Raw genomic sequence first — 27,495 nt, 5'->3', positions numbered from 1 at the left:
TACCACCTCCACTGCCACCAATGTTGGGAGGTATGCCTTATACTAACTCGGGCGTCATTACATCCAAACCATGCTGTGATCTCAATGCTCACAAAGTTTCCCTTTAGAGGTGTTTATGGGGAGTCGTAAGAAACAGCATTTCCTGGCCATTATTATGGTGCGTGTGTCACTACTGCTGCGCCCAGTCTGTGTAGCCATAGGGGTATGCCAGGCTTGCCTACTTCCGATTTGGTATTTGTGTAGTTTCACAGTTTCAGCTACATAGTCAGCATAGCGTCCCTGTCAGAATCAGCGTAGTGTTCCTGCGGTCATCGTAGTCAGCATTCCTGACCTGTTCCCGCCCGTTCGCAGGTAGCCGGAGCTTACGTAGTTAGCGTAGTCAGTCAGCGTTATGCAGTTAGCATAGTCAGTCATTGCTTGTTACATTGTGTGGGACCCATTGACCATTTTAACCTGCTTGACATGACAGGTGTGAATGTGTTCCTGAAACACCCCCACTATCCACATATGCCCGAAGTGTGGCGAGCAGACGCTGTACGCGTCCTCCCGACCTGTTCATACCCCCACTATCCACGTCGGTGTGGAGTTGATTTTATAAAGTGTGGTGAGCGCATCGAGCCACCGAGCCCGAAGTGTGGCGAGCCCCGTGAGGGGACGTGGAATACACATCAAGTAATCTGCTTCCCCTTGCGGGGCTCACTGTGCTTGCCACACTTTATAAAGTCAACTCCATGCCGACGTGGATAGTGGGCCTGCCGCCGTGAAACTACACAAGTACCCCAGATTTTTACATGAGCCTCCCGCTGCCCCGCAAAGCTTCTGAGTAATCCTGATATTTAGAGTCCCTCTATGAAAATCAGGACTGCGCATGCATGCATCTGTAAAGGCGGGGGCGAGGCCTGCAGGGGAGACATCATAGGCGGCCACCCAGTGACGTGCGGTGAGGTTAGTGACAGGTGAGGCAGGTGCTTTCGCAAAATGGGTACAGAAAAGGTTATGCACCGACATTTTAAGGGTGTCGCTTCATGGGGAAGGGACATGGCCACATAATTGTACCAATAACACTGTAATGCCCCTTACACATTATGCCGCACACTGTAATGCCCATAATCAGAAGGCGGAGCTGGCCAAGGTTAGGTAGTCAGCCAGGGACAGCCGTGTGGCGACTGAGATGCTGTAATGCCGCGTCAGATATCTCACCTGCCTGCAACAGCCATGACAGTGGCTGCAGGTGTGCTGAGCCCCATCACCATGGCTGCCAGTGCTTTTAAATAATGGGAGGAGCCAGATCTCGGTAAAAGTCCCTTAAGCAGGGACCAACAGAGGGAGGGGAAGGACGGGCACTGCAGGGTTCCCCAGCGGGGAGGGAGGGGAAGGATGGCAGCTGCAGGGTTCCCCAGTGGGGATATAGCAGAAGGACAGCCGCTGCAGGGTTCCCCAGTGGGGAGGGAGGGGGAGGACGGCCGCTGCAGGGTTCCCAGCTGCCGCTGTCTGTCATATAGCTTGACAGAAGCAGCGGTGGCTGCCATCGCACAAGCAAGATCAAGCGGGAGAGGGAGGGGAATAGCGGCGCTGCAGGGTTCCCCATCGCTGTCACATAGACAGGAGCAGCAGCCGCCATCGCCCGTAAAACATTTAGCAGGGATAAACAGGGAGGGAGTGAGGGCAAGGTGGGTGCCGCAGGGTTCCGCCAGCACCACATGTGACCAAGGCCGGACTGGGACCAGAAATCGGCCCTGGCATTTTGAGCACACAGGCCCACCATGGAAAGGAAGCGTGGCATCACAAAAAGGAGGCATTACACATTATGGAACACACCGTTATGCCTGCACATGTATTGCACATTAAATATTGTAACACACAAGTAATCCCCATATTATGTCCCTTACACATAATTCCCCCAAGTAGTGCACCTTATACATTGCCCACATAACAGCCCCTCCAGTATTATTAATATTAACATCCCACTGTCTAATTAAAATGTCAGTGTGAGAGGGAGGTGCAGGGTGGGATAGAATGCAGGGTTATAAGATGGGGTGCAGTTTGAGTGGAGGGATGGAGAGTGGGAGAGGACGTAGGGTAAGAGGGTATGCAGGGTGGGTGAGGACACAGTGGGAGAAGGTGGGTGCAGGGTGGGAAAGAATGCATGGTGGAGGAAATGCAATGTGAGATGGACGGAGGTGCAGGGTGGGGTAGAATGCAGGGTTATAAGATGGAGTGCAGTTTGAGAGGAGGGGTACAGGGTGCTAGAGGATGCAGTGTGAGAGGGAATGCAGGGGGGACAGGACACATTCTCTAATTTAATGTTAAATCCTACCTGTCTTGTGTGGCTCCAGCAGCAGGTATTGCAAACAGGCAGACATCATGTGGACGCCCAGAAGTGACAAGCACAAGAGCCGGGGCGCACATCAGCGCTGTGACCCGGCTGCGGCTGGGACACGGCAGCGGCTGTAGGCTCCAGCACTGCGCTGGGACATGTCTGCAGCTATAGCCTCAAGCACAGCGCTGGGACGCGGCTATAGCCTCCCTCCAGCACAGCGCTTGGACACGGCTATAGCCTCCAGCACAGCGCTGGGACGCGGCTATAGCCTCCAGCACAGCGCTGGGACACGGCTATAGCCTCCAGCACAGCGCTGGGACACGGCCGGTTATAGCCTCCCGGACACTGGCGCAGCGCTGGGACCGGGAATAAGTCTGACTGTGAGTGACTTTTAAGTCAGCTCACAGTCAACGCCTGATGTGGCTACGGGGACGCGTGGGATGTGGACATAGGGGTGAGGGAGTTGTGCCCGGTGCCCAGCCTGCAAAATCGGCCCGCATGTGATGCCCAAGCACTACAGAGTAGACTCAGTGACAGCGGATATAGGCTGTCAGTGTGTGACAGCCTGGTCCGCTGTCCTATCACATCAGCCTCAGTGACTTCCCTGTCACTGAGGCAGATGTGTAGATGCCGCTTCCCCATTGATTTTCAATGGGCTTTGCAGTCACTTTTTCTCCCCGTGGCTTAGCCCTGCCCCCGCTGCTGACAGTTTTCAATTGTCAGCGTGAGGCACAGCTCCCGCTGCCTTACAGCCTCCCCACACAGTGTCTCACCTCATAATTTATTGCAAAAAAAAACAAATAAGATATTTATTACAAAGTATATGTGTTATAAATATCTTTGTATGTTTTTTTCAATCAATTATTACAGGTGAGGCACTGCCTCCCCTGCCTCCCCTGACTGCACGTCCCTGCGGCCACCGAGCGGTTGTGGGTAGCGGTGACCATCCTGCATTGCACGCTGTCAGAGAGGCATTGTCAAGGGATTGTCAGGAGGAGCCGGCTGCCAGGAGTTTGCTGCAGTGAGGCCACCACACTGAAGGCCAGATGTACTAAGCTTGAAAAGTGATAAAATGGAGAGTGATAAACCACCAGCCAATCAGATCATAACTGAAATGTCACAGGCTGTGTTTGAAAAATGACAGGTAGGAGCTGATTGGTTTGGCTAGTTAAAGTTTCTCCTGTGCATGTGAGCAAATCCTGGCCGGGCAGGCCGCTCGCAGCGCCGCAGCTGCCCATCCCATGCGCGGCACATGGATAGCAGGAACCATCGATGGTAGGGGGTAAAATGTTTTATAGCCATAGCTGGTTCCTGCTTTTAAAACCATTGATGGCAAACATTGATGGTGGATGTGCCGATGCCATCCCTATCTCCTCTGCTGCTTCCTGCTCCACCCTGGTCATAGCAATTCACAATTCATTCTGCAGTACGGCTGTCCGTCTCCCAGCCGTACCGCAGACTGATTCGCCGGTGGAAGGTCCCGGGGCAGACACAGCGGCACTTTGTGGAGGGGTAAGGGGGTTTGGGGGTTGGGGACGAGGTGGGGGGGGGGGGCGTAAAAGATTTGTGGCAGGGGGAGAATCTTTCATAGCTACGCCACTGACTACTGTGTGGAATACATGTATAAAGAGTAGTGCTGTGTAGTGTACCTTGAATAAGGGGCACCATTGTGTGGTGTATTATTTATCAGGGTCACTAAATGTGAAAATGATTGTGCTACTGTGTGGCATAATGTACATTTATGGTACTATTGTTTGAACACTTCCTTTTCTTGTGAGACCACTGTCCATTTATAAGGTATGGGGGGTAGACAGTGCACACATTTTGTAGTTTGTATGGGGGTAGCCAAAACCTTGGCAGTGACCCAGGCTTTGCCTAATAGGGAGGTGTCAGTTGAGAAATTACTTCCACCACCTCCAAAGCCAAAGCCTCAAGGACATTTCATAACAGATACAGATGTTTTATCTCATTCATTTCCTCCCTGATTCAGCAATTTAGCATATTCCATTAAATGTAGCTTAACGCTTTATTGGCAAACATGGATTCAGACTGGAGTGCAAGCCGTTCCAGTGATCTCAGGTATTCAGGTAGGAAAGTAAATATTAATTCCTTCCATTCTGTATATGTAAAAGCCCAGGGAACTAGCTATGAGGGACTGGTACCTGTTGTAGCCACAGTGCAGGTTTTACATAAATGTATAATCCCCCGTAACCCAGTGATTCTAGTCAGTAGCGCTGTGGTCAGTACTGCAGACTGTGCTGATGTGTGGTAATCTGATCTGCTGTTATCAGTAATGTACTTGGTAAAATAGACGGTTGATAGCACAATAATTGTGTACCACTTATAACCCTTTTACACCAAAATCCTGGATCTGGCTCCATATTTGGAACATGTTCCAAGTCAGGTTGGATCTGGGATTTGCACCTTTTACACTGCGGTGCCGACCCGCAGTGTAAACGGGGGTGGCACATGGAGATGACATTATCTCCAAGCGCCGGGACTTCTGATCGTCGCACCAGGGCCCTGGACCGCAGCGCTGGGGGCAAGCCCAGCACCAAGGTGAGCTGCTGGGCTGCCCTCAGCCTCCGTACACCCCCTCTAGCTCCCGCCCGCTAGGTGAATGAATGCCGCACACAGGCATCCATTCACCTCCTCCCTGCCTCCACTGCTGTCTGCACAGTACAGCATAAAGCAGCATAAGCTGTGTATGCTCCCTGCCAAACCTCCATACTGACTGCAGAACGATGCTGTCCGAAGGTTGGGCATCCCCATTGCTATAAACGGAAGACAGATAAGATGACCTGGCATACCCCTTTACACTGCCCACATAATAAGTAGCTACGCCACTGGTGACGACATCATGTTGGGGGCATGTTTTGCACATTGTACGGCTTATGGTATGGTGTTTTGCGTTGGCCTGATGGAGATTGTTTGTTTACAATACATTCTTGACTCTTCCCACATATCAGGGGGGGGGGGGGGTTATGGAGTTAGGTCCGGGGGTAGGGGGGGTGGGGTGGGGGGGCAATTATGGGAGGTTCATATAGTGTGTGTGTGATTATAGCATGTAATAAAACAACTTTTCTTAGGTGACTTTTTTTTACTATTTGCATTGTTGTAGAACTACAAGACCCAGTGGGCCCTTTAAGTTCTCCAAGTCCCTGCATGCGGTACATGCTTGCTGGGACTAGTAGTTCCACAACAATGTAAATGCCTATTTTTACACAACAATCAGCCCGCTGCCCACTGCCCAGGGACACCGGCACCGGGGACAGCCCTGGGCTTCCACCCAGGCAGGGGTAACCCTGGAGGGGGGACCCTTTTATTGGGGGGGCCCCACTCCTCCAGGGTCCCTTCCTATGCTGACCAGCACAAAGCAGAAGAGAAGGGTAGTTGTACAGATGCACACCAAAGATAATATGAAGAACGGTTTCTTATATATTGGTTTTAGAGTTGAATTCTCAAAAAGTGGGGTATCCTCCATAATCTTTAATAGTTACAGGATATGGGATACACCACCAATAACTTGCGAAATTAGAGAGGTTAACATTTCTTAAGACGTACAAAATATATACATACAGTGAAGTGAGTAAAGATTGAAAAATATTAGGTGATATAGACTTTAACATGTAGGCAGTAGGGGCTGGGTGCGATAGTATTTATTTCACACTGGGATTGTGTCTGGTCAGACTGTAGTGGAGATTCTATTCCTATAGACGTGTGTTTTACAATATTCTGTAGTTGTGCCTGTATTGGGTTGTTTGACACGTATAAGGCAGGATATATATATATATATATATATATATATATATATATATATATATCGGATGCGGAGACTCTTACAGGGACCCCAAATTAGTGCTTAAGTATCCATATGGGTGGCAGTAATGTTGGTATTGGCTTGAATGCCCTTTGCACAAAATACACTTTTTGCATAGACAGTGGACTGTATTGGTTTATGTCAGGGGTGGGGAACCTCAGGCCCAGGGGCCATATGCGGCCCCCGTAGCTGGTGTGAGTGGCCCGCCCACCCGCCCGATGGCTTTGCCGGGAGTCAAGTACAGGGGAATTCTCGCAAGAGGTTGTAGTGCCAGTTAGGTTGCTGGGAAAAGGGCAGATAGGAAATGTATTTTCTGTGATATGTTTAAAACAAGTCTGACTATGGAGTGGATATCGCTATGCCTGATACTCTTATAGAGCATACCCTAAGTGTGCAAACTGAGAAATGTTTCTCTAATATATAAATCAGCACTGTATACTCAGGGGTAATTCTCCCCAATACCATTGCTGTATATATAACACCACTAGGTGTCAGCAAAACTACAGTGCAAATATATAACTTGCACACAGCAGAGGATCAAATCTAACTCTGCAACAGTGTTGCAATATTTTTCCTGGGCATTCTGCCAAATAACAATTTAGATATTGTATCCAACGAGTATATACTTGAATTCAATAAGATGGGGAGCCCTAAATGGATAAATGCCTAGAGGCTGGAAGTATATTCAAACAAGTCTTAAGGTCCATACACACTGGGCGACTATGCCCAGCGTGTATGGGCAGCGATGATGCTAATCATCGCTGCGGGGAAAGCCGCTCAGTGCATACATACTGAGCGACTTTCCCCCTGCCCGGCGCCGACGGAGGGGAGAGGACAGTGTTGCATAGCGCAGCGCTATGCAACGCCGTCCTGAAAGCCGCTCATCTGCTGGTATAACCAGCAGATGAACGGCTTTCCCAGCGATGATGCGGGAGCGCGCAGCAGCGCTCACCGCTCATCGCTGAGGCATACACACTGGGCGGCTTTGAGCTGAAAGCCGCTCAAACTGGGTGTTTTGAGCGACTTTCAGCTCAAAGTCTCCCAGTGTGTATGGGCCTTTAAACTCAAGCAGCCCATATAGGCGAATCATTCCTCCACAACTACACTTAAATCAGCTGACACAGGCATAATACTAATATGTGAACCCAGGATACGTAATAAATCTTTCAGAAGGACAGCTAATTAAAACAATACGGGCACACAACAAGCCAACAGTGGCAAAACGTGTACAACCACCCTACATTCAATCAGCCTATAGGCGTATTGTGTATAACCAACAGCACTTAATAAGCCAATATAGGTTTATCATGTTAAAATACAATTGGTGTACATAAACCAATACAGTCCACTGTCTATGCAAAAAGTGTATTTTGTGCAAAGGGCATTCAAGCCAATACCAACATTACTGCCACCCATATGGATACTAATTTGGGGTCCCTGTAAGAGTCTCCGCATCCGATATATATATATCCTGCCTTATATGTGTCAAACAACCCAATACAGGCACAACTACAGAATATTGTAAAACACACGTCTATAGCAATAGAATCTCCACTACAGTCTGACCAGACACAATCCCAGTGTGAAATAAATACTATCGCACCCAGCCCCTACTGCCTACATTTTAAAGTCTATATCACCTAATATTTTTCAATCTTTACTCACTTCACTGTATGTATATATGTTGTAAGTCTTAAGAAATGTTAACCTCTCTAATTTCGCAATTTGTTGGTGGTGTATCCCATATCCTGTAACTATTAAAGATTATGGAGGATACCCCACTTTTTGAGAATTCAACTCTAAAACGAATATATAAGAAACAGTTCTTCATATTATCTTTGGTGTGCGTCCGTACAACTACCCTTCTCGTCTTCTTTGTTCTGATTACATTTAGTTGGTAGGATAGAACCCCGCTTAACAACATATGTTGTAACCCAGCGGAACATACCCATATAATATAGGGTTACTCTCCTTTGTGTGCAGATTTCAACCCCACCTCCTCTTTCCCAAACTATTCTGACCAGCCACAGGGATGAATGCATTGGCCGGGGGAACTTGCGTGAAAAGTTTATCTCAGCTGTGGCATTACCCTGTTGGCTGTTTGGGCCCGGTGCTGGTTGCCAAAATACTGGGATTCCCTACTCATTTTGTCCCCCATATTTTGAGAACCAGGACGACTCTTGAGCCTGGGGCTGGTTTTAGAAATCCTGTTGAACCCCTATGTTTTTTGTCACCTGAATTTCTAAAACCAGGATCGGTTCTTTGAGCCTGGGTCTGGTTATGCTGGTGTGGTAAAAGCACATTAACATGTCTAACAAATCGCATATGTGCATTAATTCGCATATTTTCATTAATAAAATTTGCACTTTATCGCATGACATCGCATTTTTCATTCCTCAATTCACATTCCATTAAAATGTTGATTTCTTAAACAAATTTGCTATTTGAAAATATGCGATAAAATCTCATCCTATTAAATGTCAGCCAAAGGGCCCCATACATCAGTAATTAATTGTGACAATTTTCAGATATGGAGATGATTGCCACAATTAATTTTAGATGTGTGGGCTCCCCCTTTTGGCAATCCCAATCAAAATCGCCAATCGATTCCTTAATCAGGTTTTCAAACATGTTTAATAATCTGGTATTATCTGCAGATCTTTTTTATATGTGTGGGCATTCCCAATTCGTCTTCTTCATCTATTTACATTATGAACAGCTGAAATGACAATCGATTGGGCAATTTCCAGATATGAAGATGCAATCTTTAGATGGAAAAATCTGCCGATCACTGAAATAAATCTATAATGTGTGGGCAAAGTCAGATAGATTGTAAAATCCATTTATCTGGCCAAAAAATCCCTGTATCTGGAAATCCATAAATTGTGATTGCTGATGTATGGGGCCCATTACACTTGACATATTATTTATTAACAGTTATTTATATAGCGCACATATATTCCGCAGACATAAAACCCATAAAAATGTTGTCATTTCCCTGCATCGACCATGTTCATGTCGACATTTTACTTGCCTCAACCTTATCTCAATGTCGTCATAGTGTACATCAACTATTCTTAGGTGTTGACCTAATCAATGTCAACCATTAGTGGTCCACCTTGTGACTTATCAACACTATATGGACCATATAAACCACAGCCACTCAGCACACTATTATATTCTCCCTCTATTCCGACATGGATGGTGTAAGAACAAGCATTTTTAAGAATCCATATACGGATCAGGATGAGAAATTGGCTTAAATCAGATGTGTTTGACATCCCCCTTGGGTCTGAAGCGAGGTCCCATGTGCATCAGACCAGAGACGGGGAACAGGGTCGCATGCGATACATCACATATTTATTTATTATTTATTTATTTACAGTTTCTTATATAGCGCAGCATATGCCGTTGCGCTTTACAATTGGAAATGGCCGCATGCTCTGAGGCGGTCAGATGGCCATACACTGCTGTGGTAGATTGCAGTAGTGTATGGCAGGGTTGACTACAGTAGTGTATGGCAGGAGTCTCCTGCTTCTTGATTCATCCTGTACATTTTCCCACAAACCAATCCAGCGGAAGGCTCAGAACAGACTCCCCCGTTCAAAGTTATGCCCAGCATACAGGGCCGGTGCAAGTCCTGTCATCGCCCCAGGCGATCGTCCGCCTTCGCGCCCCTACCCCCTCACTTGCTCCGACCTGGTCCACAGGGGAGGCTCACTGAGGGAGGGGGGGTTGCCAGCAGGCACCACCTGCGGATTACAGGGGGGTGGGTGCACGCCTCTCTGCGGCTGACTAGCAAAGGGGGGGCAGCAGGCACCTGCAGCGGATTACTGCTGTCTAGCAGCTAAACCCGCCAAAGATTTACTCTGATGACCAGCACAGGGGGAAGGCAGCAGGCTTAATACTGCTCCACGGGCGGGATGCAGGCAGGGTGGGGGGGGGGGGATTTGAGGGCGGGGGGCGTAGTCAGGGCTATTTTTCAGTAGGCTCCAGCAGGAACTGAGGCCCTTATTCTAGTTCACTCTTTCTGACAAAATATTTCTCAGATGGACAAAACCATGTGCACTGCAGGTGAGGCAGGTGTAAAACCCCACCCAAATCTAATTATCTCTGCACAAGTAACACCTGCCTCACCTGCAGTGTACATGGTTTTGTCCATCTAAGAAATATTTTGTCAGAAAGAGTGAACTAGAATAAGGGCCTCAGTTCCCGCTGGAGCCTACTGAAAAATAGCCCTGGGCGTAGGGCTCACCTGCTCCCTGCTGGTACGAACTTCTGGGTCAGGTGCCGTACTTGGCAGCGCAGAGCTTTCTTCTTCCTGCTCTCCTGCAGCTCTTTACCGCCCTCTAGTGGCCGGTGCCCTAGACAAATGCCCTAGGCAAATGCCTAAAGCTGCCTAGTGGTGACGCCGGCCCTGCCAGCATACACTAACAGTAGGTCTGACCGGGACCCTAACAGCCAGGAATTAACTAAACTACCTCCCATCGGGTTCATCCCAATCAGTGTGGAGGTGTCTATTTGCATAACTGGACACACAAACAAATCAATAGACCAATGAATTTTATATATAAGAGCTGATATCGGCACCGTTGCGTCTTCTCATTTCAGCCAGCGGATGGTATTATTTTTACAGAAAAAAGCCTGAATGGATTACCTATGGGCTGCTCATGTTACTGTATGTCCTGATCCTGGCACTGTTCATTATGGTCTTCTCTAGAAGTAAGTATTTTCATCTCATGTTCTTTATTGTACTTATTATGCCGCCCATACACAGAGCGACAATCTAGTTCAAAAAGTACGGACATCATATACTTTATGTGCTGTGCGATGTGATCTGTGTGGGAGCGGAGTACGGTACTTATGGGCTTGCTAAACAGCGTATGTACCATGGTTAGCCAGGCTGAATCAGACCGACTGTGTAATAGCAGTGTTCTTAACTCAGTGTCTGTTAATGCTGTTTTGTGGGAGCTGGGGGTGAGAATGTTTTATGATACCCCTTTTCCACTAGCAAAAATAACCAGGGATTTTGCGTGGGGACGCGCACCGACCCAGGTTTTTTGCTAGTTGACTGACCCTGGTCTCCTACCCAGGGAGTTACCTGAGATGCTCCTGGGTCTAGGGCAGTGGAAATAGGTAACTCAAAAACATCTCCCAGCGCCGACCCCACCTCCTGATGATTTCACCTGTCCTGCTTTATGCCACTAATGGGGTAGGGTTTGCAAGCCAGGTCAGATCCAGGTACAAAATCCCAGGTGCGACCCGGCTTGCCTAGTAGTATTAGTATTAAGGCCCCCATACACTACGTGATTTGGGCACGATTTCACCCAATTCGGATGAATCGGGCCGTAAAATTGTCTCAAATTGCATGTGTAGACATCCCGTCCGTCCCAATGCGTGGTCCCGGGCACATCTAATCAGAGTCAGGAGGTCGGACGGGCTGCACATAAGATTTGCTAAATCTTATGTGCAGCCCAGAGCCGGGGACGGCAGTGGGTGGGGGATGCCGGTGACCAGAGAGCTGGGCAGAGGGAGCAGGTGGGGGGTGGTGAGGGGAGCAGGGAGCTGGGCAGGGGAAGCCAGGCAGTAGGTGCACAAAAAAAAGCCCATACAAATGAATGGCTAGCCACGGATTGTCTGAGACCTCTCTCAGCCAATCAGTGATTGGCTGAAAGCAATCTCAGCCAATCAGTGGCTGCCCATTCATTTGTATTTCATAAATCGTATGCGACTTATCACATGCAAAAATTGGCACATCAAGTGCCAAATCATGTGCGACCCGTCCCGGGGAGCTGCCGGGACAATTAGGTCCGACTTGTCCTTAGTAAAAGTCAGACTAATGTGTGGGGGGCCTTTAGAAACTTAGAATTTGACAACAGATAACAACTTGGCTCAAAAGGACAACTCAAAGTTTTAAAATCTAGAATGTATACTGTGTTAAATTGCATATGGAATTTATTTTTCACATTTATTATTATATATTGTGCTGAGTGTTGCAAACCAATAAATCTAATATTGCATGTAGCAATGTTTTTATCAATATTTTTCCTAAATATATAGTTAATAATAGGGCAGATGTATTAAGCCTTAACAAGAGATAAATGCAAGGGTGATAAAGAGAGATAAACATCCAGCCAATCACCTGCTAACTGCCATGTTATAGGCTGTGTTTGAAAAAAGTCAGTAAGGAGCTGATTGGCTGGACGTTTATCTCTCTTTATCACCCTTGCATTTATCTCTTGTTAAGGCTTAATACATCTGCCCCAATGTTATCTTGAAATATCTCTCAGCAAGCATTTAAGCACATATACGCCCATATATGGAACTAGACATGCCCTTTGGGTGGAACAAGACATCCCACCTCCCTGACACTGGTCAAAAGTAGACAAGTATGTACTAAAGTGCACAACCCTGAACCTTATCCTTAGATGAGGAAATAGGCACCCAGGCAGTGGTGCCCACTGGGTGTTACCCCTGTTCTACTGTGGCCCAGTCTGATCCTGTATCAGGGCTTGCTGGAGGGCCCCAACGGGGGCCCTGGTCCAGCCCCCCTCCATCCCCACCTTCCCCCTCCGTCCCTCCTGGGCAGCAGCAGCACACCTACAGTGAGGGCCATCAACAGAAATCTTGGGGCCCCATACACTGATATTTCTGGGGCCCCCCTCCCCATCAAGCATAGTAGTGGTGTGGAGCAGGGAGGGAGTAATAGTGCGGAGTAGGGAGGGAGGGTGGGAGTAATAGTGCGGAGGAGGGAGGGTGGGAGTAATAGTGCGGAGTAGGGAGGGAGTGTGGGAGTAATAGTGCGGAGCAGGGAGGGAGTGTGGGAGTAATAGTGCGGAGTAGGGAGGGAGGGTGGGAGTAATAGTGCGGAGCAGGGAGGGAGGGTGGGAGTAATAGATCAAAGTAGGGAGGGAGGGTGGGAGTTATAGTGCAGAGCAGGGAAGGAGGGTGGGAGTAGTAGTGTGGAGCAGGGAGGGAGGGTGGGAGTTGTGGTGTCCACCTGTAGAGTTATAAACAAAATTCCCTCATTAGTGCCATATACAGAATGCCCCATATGAAGAATGCCCCCTTTAGTGCCTTATGCAGATTGCCCCCTGAAGTGTGTAATGCCTCCATCAATAATCACTGCTGCAACTGCTTCTGCTGCTCCTGATACCCTTGCTGGCTTCTTCCCTCTGTGAGGAGAGCGCACCTCATGCTTCTCCCACTCCTTAATTAGCCAGCCACCGGTTAGCTGCTAACCCCTCACCGAGCCAACAGATGCAATGTGCGGTCCGCACACACACACCCAAACCCCCCCGTCCAATCCGACAAATCAGTGGGCAGTCCACGCACCAAACACCCCCCCCCCCAGGTAGTGTGCGGTCCACTTACACACCCCACCCCCCAACTGTCAAATCAGTGTGCGGTGCGCACAATGACACCCTCCCCCGCATCCAAGACGACAGAGCAGTGAGCAGTCTGGGCATCTAATTGACAGGGGTATCGGGCAGCTTAGCAGGGGGAGCTCTCTTTGTCCCCCTTGACCCCCCTGTCGCCGTGCCTACCTACAGCATGACAGCAGGCTCAGCATGAGCAGCTCACTGACAGCTTGAGAGCTCATGCTGAGCCTACTGCCAACATAGCACATGCTGTAGGTATGCTGCTGCTGAGGGGGTGGGGACAGACAATAACACTCCCCCCTCGACTTTGAGTGTTTTGTCAACCCCCCCCCCCTAAACATTTTGGGGGCGTAGCCTAATCGCGGTAGGTGGCCACTTATCTCTAGTAAATATGCAGCAGCTAAATTTCTTATGCTTTACATAGGAGAAGTATAAGTGTTTCTATTATGGGTGCAATATGTGCGGTGTACACTGGCCCCTGATCCCAGGGGAGCCCGCAAAGCACACACTGCACCTATCTTTTAATACTTATCTCTCTGGAGTCCTGCGCCTGCCGCTGCAATCTCTGCTAAAAAGGCTGACAAAATGGTGACCATGCAATTGCAAAATACTGATTTTAGTCTCCAGAACATGGCAGGTGCCATGTTTACGGAGACTTGTGCATGCGCAGTAGACTCTGGCACAAAGCCAGAGTCTACGGTAGTGCACATAGGAGGGGGACCACATGGGCCCCTCCTCTGTTAAAGCGCCGCTGGGCAGAAGAGTACTCAGTGAGAATTACCGGGAGGATCCCGAAAATCGGGTCCTCCTCCCGGCCATCCCGGCCCCCCGGAAAGGTGGGCAACCCTCCCGGATTCCGGGGGGACCCCCACGCCACCCCCCGATTGCGGCGTCTTCCCCCATACCTTTGGATTGAAATGCATCAATCTGTGGGTCTCAGGGGAGGGGGCGGAGCTAAAATCGCGTCATTTTAGCCCCACCCCCTCCACGGAGATCTATGAATTGGGGTATTTAACATCCTGGGGGTGGGGCTTAATGATGTAAAGCTCAAGCCCCGCCCCCCGAACTGCAGCTGGAAGTCTCCTCTCCGGGCTACTCCCGGAGAGGAGACAGAAAAAGTCGGCAACCCTGTGATAAACACTGTAAGTTACTTGATAAATAAGGTAAGCAATATATTCATCAATAACTAGCAATCGCTTTTCTTCTTACAGCTGCTGCACCCAGTACGTCTCAGACAGTCAGTAAGGCAGAACTTGATCTCCATAACAAAACAGGTAAAGCAATTCATAAGCAAATGGGATGGGTCTGACCCTCCTGCTCACATTAAAAATGCCCATCCCAAAATGGTCGCTGCCTCCCCTAGCATCCTTAATAACTGTCTCCTCTGAGGTGGTGGCCATTTTGGGAAAGACATTTTCAGTGGAAGCAGGCACAATGGGACAGCAGACAAGTCTGCAGGTCCAGGCAGGGTTGTAACAATATCCCCTGCAGACCCCCAGCACCCAAAAGACACATTGGGGGCTATTGTTACACAAAGCCACATTTGGGGGGGGGTCAGGTACTACGTTACTCTGGGCACTCCATCTCTTAGGGGCCCCTGCAGCAGAAACTCCAGACTCCAGATCTCCTCATGTCCTTCTCTCTCTTGGTGTTATATTCTGTGTATGTGTGTGTGTGTGTGTGTGTGTGTGTGTGTGTGTGTGTGTGTTTTTGTGTGTATGCTCTGTGTGCTTGCTTGTATGTATGTATGTATGTATGTATGTATGAATGTTCTTTGTGTGTGTGAGTATTATATGTTGTGTATGTATCATACTTGCCTACCTGACCCTCTCCATGAGGAAGAAAATGCTCTGTTCCTGGACTTCCCTGGTAATGTAGGATTGCCATCACCTGTGGTGACACCTTTCTTATCAATTACCTAGCTCCCCACAGGTGATGGCAATCCTACATTACCAGGGAAGTCCAGGAACAGAGCATTTTCTCCCTCATGGAGAGGGTCTGGTAGGCATGGTAAGTATGGTATGTATGCTGTGTGTTTTGTGTATGTTGTGTTCTGTGTATGTATGCTGTGTGTGTTGTACATATGTGCTGTGGTGTGTGTGTGTGTGTATGTATGTATATATGCATTTGTGTTTGTGTACATATGTATGCATGTATTTATGTATGTATACTGTGTGATTATGTATATATATGTTGTGCATGTATGTATGCTATGTGTGTGTACATTTGGTACATGTATGCTGTGTTTCTTTAGTCCTTAGGTCCCCTTGTCTTAAATACCCCGGGCCTCCTAGAGCCTTAATCGATTTTAGCGGGACAGTCCCGATTATCAGGGCCTGTCCCGCTGTCCCTCCCACAGCCGGCAGTGTCCCGCGGTGAGGGGGGGCTGTTGGGAGTCCCCCCTGTCGGCTGCTAAACAGCGGGGAATAAACGCTGTGCGCATGCGCACAGCGCCTATTCCTGCGACCAGGGGGCATGGCTAGAGGCTCACAGAGCCTCTGGGTCATGCCCCCATAGCGTCAAAATGCGAAATTAGGCCATACCCCCTCAAACTTTTGGCGCGCCTACGGAGCGCATCAACAGTGTCCCAGCTCCTTCTCCGGCAAAGTTGGGAGGTATGCACCAGCATAATTTCCCGGGTTGGACCCGGGAACAACCCGCGACTAGCGCAGGTGTGAAAAGGTTTCCGGGCCAAAATCCGATTTCAACCCTGCTGTGGAGCAGGGTTGTTCCTGAGTTTAACCCGGGCACCTGGCCAGTGTGAATGGGGTAGGGGATACTTACCCAGGTTGCCGGTCCTCGTGTGCTGTCTGGCCGGGGATCCACACAGGCGGCGGGCGCAAATGACGGGACAGGCAGCGGATGAAGATGACGCAGCTCTTCGGCGGCAGTGAGGGCACCGGAGAGCTGCGTCATCTTCATCCGCTGGCTGTCCCGTCTTTTGCACCCGCCGCCCGTGTGGATCCCTGGCCTGCACGTAGGACCAGCAACCGGGGTGAGTATTCTACACACCTCCTGCCAGCCTCCACCGCCATCCCGCCGACTGCCCACCTCCTCCCCACCTCCTGCCGGCCTCCTATCCGCCTCCTTCACACACCAGAAAATGCAGGGACTTTTCTGGTGTGAAAGGGGCCAACCCGGGAATGGTCCGGCATGGTTTCTGGGCCATATTCCCGGGTGGGTCCCTGCATTTTCTTGTGTGAAAGGGGTAATTGATGGCCATAACCTGTGGTGAAACACCTTTCTTATCAATTAACTAGCTCACCTATACAAGGCCTATGCTCATAACCACTACTTTCTCTTCAACCGAATATTACTAGTCGTATTTTCTCTGTAAGCATTTCAGTGTGCTAGATTCCACATCAGTTGTTCTCTCTGCATTGTATATGTCCCTCTACACCTGCGTCTCGCACTTGCTTACCCTTATGCCCCGTACACACGGGGGAGATATACTGAGCATCAGGAGACTCTGCCGGGGGAAGAGGCAGGGAAATAGCTGATCGACCAGCGACCATCAGGGGCTGCACACGGGAGCGCGCACCCGGTGATTCATCGCCGACAGCACACACAAATTACTGGCAATATGGTCGCTCAGCGACCATATTCCCAGCGATATGTGTTGAAATTGCACCCGTGTGTACGCACCATAACTGTATTTATTTTTCTTTTCTCTATTTTGACACTATTTTCTGAACTGCACTAATGTACCAGAGCCATGGTTCCTCCATCCTGTGGTATACCTATTCACTCTGCATGCTTTCTGATTAAAAACCACATGCGATTGCTCATGCAATTCGATAAAAACTATGTGCAGCACATAATATCTATCGATGCAACATCCCGTCAAATGTCCCCTTAAAAATGCATGCAATCATTCGATTTATCGTCCAGATGTGGCCAAAATCGAATGATTGCATGCAATATCTCACATATGTATGGGCAGCATTAGTATGATTTTTTTTTTCTCTTGCAGTCCAGGAGCTTCATTCATGGGTGAACCAGCTGGAAGCATCTGCAAAAAGTAAGCGAATGAATGTAACGCAATCTTAGGAAATTGTGATGTGAACTTTGCGACTGGAAATTCCTCCCTACTCCCTAATAGGGAAACAGTGATAAGAAAAATACACAAATGTCTGCTTAATTATGGTTTAAAAATAAATAATAATAATAATAATAATAATAATAATAATAATAATAATTGTCCAGTCTATCTTTTTTCTTCTTCTTTCTTCCCAGTATATAAATTAACAATCACATATTTAATGCTTCCTATTTATTTTTTTATTTTTACCTATATTTTTTATATCTCTCTATATAATGCAACATAATGGGTTTTTCTTTAAATGTTCTCATATATTTTTTGTATTAATATTGTAATTTTATTTTTCATATTTTTTTTATATAGTCTTTTAATATATTACTGTGTGTTTGAAACTGTTGTTTTTGTTGACGAAGTGAACACAGTGACCAGATAAAGGAAGGTGAATATGAAAATAAATAGATGCATGTCAAGACAGGAATATCAATGGGAGTTATGTAATAGCCTGTGAAAGACGCACATGTACAGACAAGCTGTGTACACACAGGGGCGATGGGGGCTAAAATCGCTGGCAATATGGTCGCTGGCGACCATATTGCCAGCGATTGGAGTGCGCACCAGCGATAAATCGCCGGGTGCGCGCTCCCGTTTTAGCCCCCTTATGCAGGGGCTATTGTTACACCACTGCTGGGACCTGCAGTCTCATTGCATCTTCCACAATTGAAAATGTCCCTCCCCAAAATGGCCAACACCTCAAAGGAAACAGTTTTTAAGGATTCTTGAGGTGGTGGCAATGAGCAGAACCGCTGTGGTAGAACGGAGGCAGTGGCAGGATTGACAATGAGCATCATAAGAAGGGGGGGGGGGCTTGAACTTTTTTGGTGGGGGGTACCAGGTGTCTAGGTATGCGTCTAGTTGGTGCCCACAGAGGCATCACTGTGGATTTATTGTCTGTGAAAGAAGGCCTGATGTATTGTCAGCAAAGTCTCACCTGTAATGTGTGACCCCCTAATGTGTGTCATTCCAGCACCCAACGTCTCCCTTATTTCCCCACACAGTATGGCTGCTTTGGGACTCCATCCAAGGTGGTTACACCAAAATAGCAGAGCAGCTCTGCCATTGTGGTGTTAATCCGCACTCTCCTACCAATGCTAATTACATTGTGACTGCACACCACACACTAGACAAATAGTTCCATAAACAGCCCTGTACCATTTACCGTCCTTGTTGCTCTTATTTATATCAGGAAAATGTTTTGCTCTTGGAAATTACCAGCTGTCTGGGCAGAGCCTTCACTCATTACCCTGAGGATATACAGAATTACTCAGCGAAACAGATGTTTAAAATGCAAGGATGCTTTATTACACTCAGCGATTATAACACTACACAGAACCATGGCCTAACTTACAACCCCACCCAAAGGTTCTACAGTCACAGTTCAAAATTCAAATAGGGGAGAAACACCAACTGTTAGTGATTCAGTTTGGAATAGCGGTTAGTGGCAGTTGGTATGGCTCCCCTATTTGAATTTTGGGTACTTGTTTCCTAGCAGGGCGCCCACTAAGCTATTTGCTTAGTGGGCTATTCTGCGTAGTGAAATCACATCGCATATCGCATCGCATGGCTTTTTGTGCCTTGCGATGTGTGCGATGCGATCTCAGTAGTTAATTTAGTTAATTTATTCACTGCACCCTGAGTGAAATCGCATCGCAGAAGAGATGAGATGAGATCTCAGTAGTTCATATAGTAAAACACCTAAAACAGCACAACTCTCCACCTCACCTCGAAGCGTGGCGAGCGCAGAGGAACACGTCCTCCGACCTTTTCATACCCCCACTATCCACGTCGGCGTGGAGTCTCACATCTCACACCACAAAAAAGGGCCATGCATGTGATTTCACTCAGGGTGCAGTGAATAAATTAACTAAATTAACTACTGAGTGTACGTAGGAAATCTGGGCGCCCTGCTAGGAAACAAGTACCGAAATTTGAACTGTGCTGCAGACCCTCCTCTGGTCCTTACTAGCACTGCCCAACTGCTGAACCACAACTTTCCTCTGTGTGAAGTACTGTAGGGACACAATGTATTTCTGTTACGGGTATACGTGTACTCATAAAGTGACAAAATCCACAGACTTCAATGCTGAGAGATAGTGACAGGTTGTAATGATTCATGGTATCTAACAGGAGAATAATCTCTAGTCAGAACTGTCTAATGAAAAAACATGGGGGAGATCCCTCCATCAATGGCAAGCGTAACGGAATAGTTTTTTTTTTTCTGTCCAAATGGCCGGGACATGGAGTATAGCTCTGGCCCTGACACTCGTGAAGCCCCGCTTCCATGTTCTGATTGGTCCACAGGCCAATCAGTCAATGAAAATGGATGATCATCGATAGGTAAAACCATTGATCGCAATAGCAATGATGGTCCTCCCTTATTCCCCCTATTTTATCCACCATCCTGTTACCATTGTGTTGTGAGTTCTACAGATATATCCACATTACATGATTGGTACTTGCTAGTGGAGGAGCGGTCACCAAGCTTCCCCAATGCCTTCAGTGATAGCAGGCTGCCTGTGGTGAATAGTAGCTGAACATGTTGGACAAATCATAACCATATTATAAGAAGTATAGGGCTCAATCCCAGATTAGGAAATAAAAACACAACTCTTTTTTTGATAATAAGCCATTTTCTTGTAGACAATCAGACATGGAAATGCTGTTATCAGCTGATAAGAGTTGTTTTTCCTGTCCTACAGGAAATTCCTGCTGCCAATCTGTGTTCTGTGCAGGACAGGATTTCATGTAAAAATAATTGATAGCAGAACTGATAAACGAACAGTTGTGAGTGACCTTGAGGAGCCTGACTTTTTATTCAGCGGGACATAGCCGCAAACGTTTCGGTTCTCCCAGTCAGCCACCACGCACTGGTGGTCCGTTGCAGACCCCGAAGCCCATTTTCTCCAGAACCCCGGATCCCAGAGTGCCGATTGGAAAGTCCTCAGCCCCTGCTTTCCAACGACACCAGGCCCGACCTCTTGGGACCCGCGGGTGCATCTCCCATGTTAAGTATGGGTAAATCAAGCTCTGTCTGATCCCCGATATCTTCGGCCCCTGAAATGCTGGAAACCTGGGGACAACGGCGTTCTGCAGGAGAGGCAAGTTTCTGTGTGTTTTTGCCTGGCCAGCCATTTGAAATCATCCAAAAATGAAATAACTTTTTAGAAATTCTAAAATTACATATCTGGAATATCTCCAGAATCAACTGTCCTAAATGCACCAGTATCCATCGAAATCTCTGGCGATTTGGGTTTGTATGAGACAAGCCCCGAGCTTGTGTGACACCAGCGAGTGAACCGGCAACCAGCGGAACCAGGTGGGGGGGGGTGTAATTACCGGCCCCATGTTATCTGGCTGTATCTCCGGTTCCTGTGGGGCTAGAGACACGGGGCCAGGTGCGTGGCCAGCCTATCTTTTGAATTTTCAAATTCTGCTGCCACTGTCCGCAGTGTCTTCTCACTCAGCGCTTCCCGGACACTGCAGACTGCCTGCTCCACCGCTGCACCCACAGCTCCCAGGCGCTTCACGCAGTCCAGACCCTGGACCCCAAGCTGCCCAGGTATTTTTTTTTCTCCTGCCCCCGTAGCTCCCCAGGAATTTTACATGGGATAAATCGCATGCGATTTACCCCATGTAAAAAATCAAGTTCCAAATCATAGTGAGCTCTCCCTGGTAGCTGCCAAGGGAGCTCAGGGGAAATTAGGTCCGACTTGTCCTTCGGGCAAGTCGGCCTCATGTATGGGGGCTGGCTGTGGCATTGGATCAATTGCGGCAGAAGAGACCAGCTGCGTGACCCATTAGGTCACACAGCCGGACACCACAGTTTCTACCAAGAGGCCAGAAAATATCTATAACAAGACAGAGATACTAGCTTTGGCACTGCCAATAAATGGAGGCATCTCTTTTCCGGTTTTGAAACAGGCCATTGCCGTCTTCTCTGTGCCTCCACATGGCTGCAGACTGTCCGTCACTTAAAATCTGCAGCTGTTCTACAGCCATTAAATGCAGGACCCATGGTTCCGCGTCATGTTCCCAATGACTTCTGTACTGTGCATGTGCAGGTCTCCAGAAAATGGCACCATGCCATGTTCCCAATGACTTCTTTATTGTGTAGGTCCATACCTCCCAAATGTCCCATTTACAGCAGGAACATCCCTGTTTTTGGGACGTTCCCACGGCCCACCCGGCAGTTGGGAGTCCCCGCTGCGACCCGCTTGTCAGCGTCTGTTCCCCACAGGCAGAGGGGTAGCTGCGGCAAAACAGGGGCGTGGCCTCGCACAAGTGAATTTGCCCCCTCACCACCGCCCCAAAATTTTAGATGTGCAGCTGTGCCATGTGAAGGTCCCGCTAGACCAGGGGCAGGCTGGGCCGGGGGGCAGTGTGCCATGTGCCCCCCGGGTCGCTTAGCCAGTCACTGGCTGCGGGCCACGCTGCTCACCATCCACCTCCTCCAGGCACAGGCAGCCCTCCTGCGCTGGCCGCGGCTTCCAGAACACGGCCGCGACTACAGGAAAATGGCCGCCGGCCCCCTGCACTGAGGACATGTCCTCAGTCCAGGAGGCCGGCGGCCATCTTCCTGTAGCCGCGGCCGTGCTCTGGAAGCCGCGGCCAGCGCAGGAGGGCGGCCTGGAGGAGGTGGATTGTGATCCAGCGCGGCCAGCAGCCAGTGACTGGCTAAGCGGCCCGGGGGAGCAGGAGGGCTGTCTGTCCCAGACCCCCAAGCCCAGCAACAATGGTGAGTTGCTGGTGGGGGAATGTGTGTCTCCTCTGGCACTGTGGGGGCATGTGTGTCTCCTCTGGCACTGTGGGGGCATGTGTGTCTCCTCTAGCACTGTGGGGGCATGTGTGTCTCCTCTGGCACTGTGGGGGCATGTGTGTCTCCTCTGGCACTGTGGGGGCATGTGTGTCTCCTCTGGCACTGTGGGGGCATGTGTGTCTCTGGCACTGTGGGGTAGGGTTACCACCTAGTCCCTTTAATTCCGGACACATATTAATTACACAGGTTCTGTGGCTGGCTGACTTCAAGACTCCACTTCACCTGATTTTAAACTGCCACAGAACCTTTGTAATTAACATGTGTCCAGAATTAAAGGGACTAGGTGGTAACCCTACTGTGGGGGCATATGTGTCTCTGGCACTGTGGGGGCATATGTGTCTCTTGCACTGTGGGGGCATATGTGTCTCTGGCACTGTGGGGGCATCTCTGGCACTGTGGGGGCATCTCTGGCACTGTGGGGGCATATATGTATCTGTCACTGTGGGGGCATATCTGGCACTGTGGGGCATATGTGTCTCTGGCACTGTGGGGGCATATCTGGCACTGTGGGGGCATATTATGTTTCTCTGGCACTGTGGAGGCATCATATGTGTCTCTGGCACTGTGGGGGCATATCTCGCACTGTGGGGGCATATGTGTATCTGGCACTGTGGGGGGAATATCTGGCACTGTGGGGGCATATGTGTCTTTGGCACTGTGGGGGCATATGTGTCTCTGGCACTGTGGGGGCATATGTGTCTCTGGCACTGTGGGGGCATATGTGTCTCTGGCACTGTGGGGGCATATCTGGCACTGTGGGGGCATATCTGGCACTGTGGGGGCATATGTGTATTTGGCACTGTGGGGGCAAATCTGGCACTGTGGACATCACATTGTGCGGTGTAATGGGCATCATGGTATGGGGCGTAATGGGCATTAAGGTGTGGCGAGCATTGGGTAATTGCCATCACAGTATGGGGTGTAATGGGCATCAAGGTGTGCGGCATAATGTGTAATTAGCATCACAATGTGCAATCTGCAGGTACACAATACAATCAAGGTACAGGCCACGCCCCCTTATGATAGGCCACACGCCTAATTTTTCTGCGCGCCGCCGGCGCGCACAAGCATTCAACTTTCCAGAATGATGGGGGGTATGGGCCAGTGCTCTGGACTTGCCCCCTAGGCTAAAAGTTTCCAGCCAGCCCCTGCGCTAGACTACCAATGAAAGTTGGGTGGTATGTAGGTCTAAGAACCTGGCACAGCCTTATGTTCCCAATGATTACTGTACCGTGCATGTACAGGTCTCTGGGAACACAACACCACATCATGTTCCCAAAAGTAACTGCACAATTCTCCTGATGATTGCTGCAGCACTGACACGGAATGCAGGAGAGGTAAGTATAATACAGGAGTGGTGGGTTTTCCGTGTGGGCTCCCTGCACGCAGTATTCTATATCCTGAACCCACTGTGGATATGCCATTGGTATACGCAACAACACAAACAAGTGTCGGAATGAACAGTATTGTAATATGAATGAACAATTTCATTAGTAAAAGGAACTTTCTGGTAATATCATGGAAAGACAAGAGAATGTGCTGCAACATATAACCAGACTCATTTACTTTCCTTTCACAATAATATTTCAGAAAAGTCCTGCGATCCTGGTTGGCTACAGTTTGATGGCAGCTGCTATTACCTCACTTCAGCCCAGTCTGATTGGCACCAAGCCAGGAGTGTGTGTAAGAAAAAGGGGGCGGACCTGGCTGTAATCACCAGTGAGAGGGAACAGGTAAGATATCATCTCAGGTTAGAGCAGGGATGGCGAACCTCCGGCCCTCCAGCTGTTGTTGAACTACACATCCCAGCATGCCCTGAAACTTTTTTAGAATGGCCAAACAGCAAAGCTGTAGCAGGGCATGCTGGGATGTGTAGTTGTAGCTGGAGGGCCGAAGGTTCCCATCACTGGGTTAGAGGATAGTAGAGGTCAATGTCTTGTTGTACTAAGTATGAAGGTCGACCACTGAAGGTTGACTGGGCTTAGGTCGATACCGGAAATAGGTCCACATGGCTAAGGCCGACAGCTTTGGAAGGTCGCCTTAAGCATTGGGTCGACAATGGGAAGGTCGACATGAGTTTTTCATGTTTTTTTCCCCAATTGAGCCATTGTGTGCTGACAGGCGGTATATCATACCCTACCCTCCACTACGGTGTGGTCAGAGAATATAATAGTGTGTACACTTCGATGGTGTCTATGTCGACTATGTCAACATTAGGGACAATAAAAGTGAAAAACTCATGTCGACCTTTTGACTGCCGATCTTCCCATTGTCGACCTAAGGCTTGTGTTGACCTTCCGACCCTGTTGACCTTAGCTACGTCGACCTATTTCAGGTATCGAATTAAGCCCTGTCGACCTTCATTGAGTCGACCCATGACCCATACCCTTTACAAAATATAAGTCTAGATGAAGAATTTTATAGTCTCTCACACTGGGGCCGATTCAGGATCGTTCACAGTGGGCGGTGGGTGGCGTTAAGCCACTCGCTAAGCCGCAAACGACTACAGCTTAGTGAGCGGTCCTGAATCAGGTCCATTGTCAGCTGCTGGCCAGTGTGTTCATTTCAAACCAAAGTGAACCAAGATCAGTCCAAAGGGATCTCTTCTTCCACTGCAACCCCCAATTTTTGTCATTTTGGGGGCGTGAGGATACATGAAAGCGTCTTTAACTGGAATTTTCAATCAATTAATGTCATTCTATGTAGGAAGTCTTACAATATAATTATCCGTCTAATGCATTGCCTGATGGCTGCCCATTTCTCTCTTAGCTTTTCCTAACCTTTAAAACTGCCGCCGGCTATAGCAGACGTTTTTGGATTGGACTTCATGATCCCGCTGATGAAGGTGTTTGGGAATGGGTGGATGGAACAAACTATGAAGCATCTAATAAGTAAGTTTTTGGAAAAGACAAAACAATGCTACAAATAGAGATATGCCGCAAGAAACATCCAAAATCCTAGGAGGTTCATTCGCCCTGGTGGCCCCGCACCCGAAAACAGAGTTCATATGAAATATGGATAGGGTGGACCCTCCACTCAAGGGCATAACTACCATGGGTGCAAGGCAGTGGCGTCAGTTTGTCCCAGTTGCCCGGAGGCAAGATAAATATTGATGTCCACACACACACACACAGCACCTAATATAAATATATATATATATATATATATATATATATATACGTACGTACGTATGTATGTTATGTATATTACGTATAAAATAAAGAGAGTGTGATGTCCATAGTCCTGCTAAGAGGGGGTGTCAGCCGCAGAAGCAATATCATCGGCTTTCAATGAACTGATTCAAACTTGCAGGGGAGGAGAGGTGCCCCCTTGGGAGCAGGAGCCCGTCGGCAGTTAACTCCATTGCCTCCCTGAGTTACGCCTCTGGAGCAAGGGGTGCAGCTGCTATGGGGCCCAGAGATGAAGGGGGCACATCTTTACAGTCTATATGTGCTATATACATTTATTACCATCAGTTGCTAAATAGGTGGCCCTTACTAACTTTTGCTATGGGGCCTACGAATGTCTAGTTATGCCCCTGCCTCCACTGGTTTTTCTTAAAACATATTACACTAGTTTGGCGATTTCTTTCTCTTTCGTGGGAATATTACTCATCATACATACCGTGAGTGATCCCATCTAGATGACAGCAAGTTTCTCAGTAAGATATTGGATTGTGAAGCATTTATGCTGAGGTGGAGAGGAGGACATCAAAAGTTTAGTGTATAAATACACAAATGAAGAGATCCCTCCTCCAGCGCACACCAAGTAGAGAAATAATACGTCCCTACTGAATGGGTAATGTTCCTCTTCTCCGCCTTCGAATCAGGGATAAATCTACTTCTCCTGGTTTCCCCTAAACTTATAAGGCACCTGTCTCTTCTCCCTGTACTGGAATCTGCTTCCTCTGCGTTAACCGTAGGTTGCAAACTGGGATAGAAGGCACAGAAATTCCGGATATAGTGAAGTATGTTTTCAATAATAAAAATTTTCCGACATATAAAACATGAAATGTACATATAACACACCAAACACTAATGGGCCAGGTATTGGTAAGTAGCAAATGGATAATTACCCTCTAAAATAGAGAACTGAGTTTAGTAAGCTCTCATTGATCGCATTCGGGTATCAATGGTCTCTAGGTAGGCACCGGTACACCTTCTTTGAGATCCAAGGACACAGGTGACACATCCAAGTTGCTCTCCACACAAAACTTCCTTGGCCCCTCCGACGCGTTTCTACCTCTACTGAGGTCTTTATCAAGGAGTGTGAATATGTTAAAATGGAGTCCGGTATTTATCCTCTGGTCAGCCAATCCCTGATGTCCTTGTTGAGTCACGTGGCTTAGTCCTAAAGCCGCGTCTGAGGTATTTCCGGTAAAGTGCGGCTCCCGCACTTCCGGTTTCGTATGCCCCACTTCCGGGATCTCCGTCTTTGATCTTGTAATGAAACGGATCTCTATCGGTCCTCTCTAAGATAGTCCTGGCATTTGCGCTGTTGTAGCACCTCTATTAGTATCCTCTCTTATTCGTTTTGGGCATGGTGTTTACTGTGATGCTTATGGGTGACGTTCCGGGCGCCATCTTGATTTTGGGCAAATTTGCCCATAGTTTGGTAATAAGGGCCACCGTGGGTATTCCGCATGCAGGAGAGAAAGAAATAAAAATATAGAACAGCATTTTGATTAGAAATAACATCATGATTGGAAATAACTTTAGAGCGTCGTTGTAAAACATCTTATAATATAATTGTATATAATCATTAAGATAAAAAAAGGGTTTCAAATATATAAAATTTCAAAATGTGTTAAAAATATCTAAAATGTCTATACTGAGTCACTATTTAATCTCTAGATTACTCAAAGGAACCATTTTAGTTCGAAGTCTAGATTTAAACCGCCAGGTATCAGAGTGTTGAATTTGTGGATCAATCTCATCTCCTCTTTTGCCAAGGAAGAGATGCAGAACGGTTTTCTTTCCTTTCCTTTCACCATTTTCAAGGCCATAAATTGTTTAATGCAGGATGTAGATGAATTATGGAATACTTTGAAATGCTGTG

At 48.2% G+C, this 27,495-nt stretch overlaps 1 protein-coding gene across 2 annotated transcripts in view; it reads left to right on the top strand.

Annotated features, from left to right (window-relative positions):
• The window catches only part of LOC146072782 (hepatic lectin-like), a 69,683-nt gene that overhangs the window by 34,837 nt on the left and 7,351 nt on the right, over positions 1 to 27,495 (top strand). The window contains exons 1-6 of one of the 2 annotated variants that reach the window (XM_083179974.1): positions 4,320 to 4,407; positions 10,752 to 10,862; positions 14,734 to 14,796; positions 17,496 to 17,543; positions 24,028 to 24,170; positions 25,207 to 25,328. In XM_083179974.1, coding sequence (XP_083036100.1) covers positions 4,359 to 4,407; positions 10,752 to 10,862; positions 14,734 to 14,796; positions 17,496 to 17,543; positions 24,028 to 24,170; positions 25,207 to 25,328 — 536 coding nt within the window. In that variant the 5' untranslated portion in view covers positions 4,320 to 4,358. Of the gene's footprint in view, positions 1 to 4,319; positions 4,408 to 10,751; positions 10,863 to 14,733; positions 14,797 to 17,495; positions 17,544 to 24,027; positions 24,171 to 25,206; positions 25,329 to 27,495 lie in introns of those variants that run through there. The other variant, XM_083179975.1, reaches the window with a different exon arrangement.

The sequence above is a fragment of the Crinia signifera genome, chromosome 4 (genome assembly GCF_055691185.1).
Source record: "Crinia signifera chromosome 4, ASM5569118v1, whole genome shotgun sequence".
In the NCBI taxonomy this organism is placed as follows: domain Eukaryota; kingdom Metazoa; phylum Chordata; class Amphibia; order Anura; family Myobatrachidae; genus Crinia; species Crinia signifera.
This window is presented reverse-complemented; position numbering and strand designations above follow the sequence as displayed.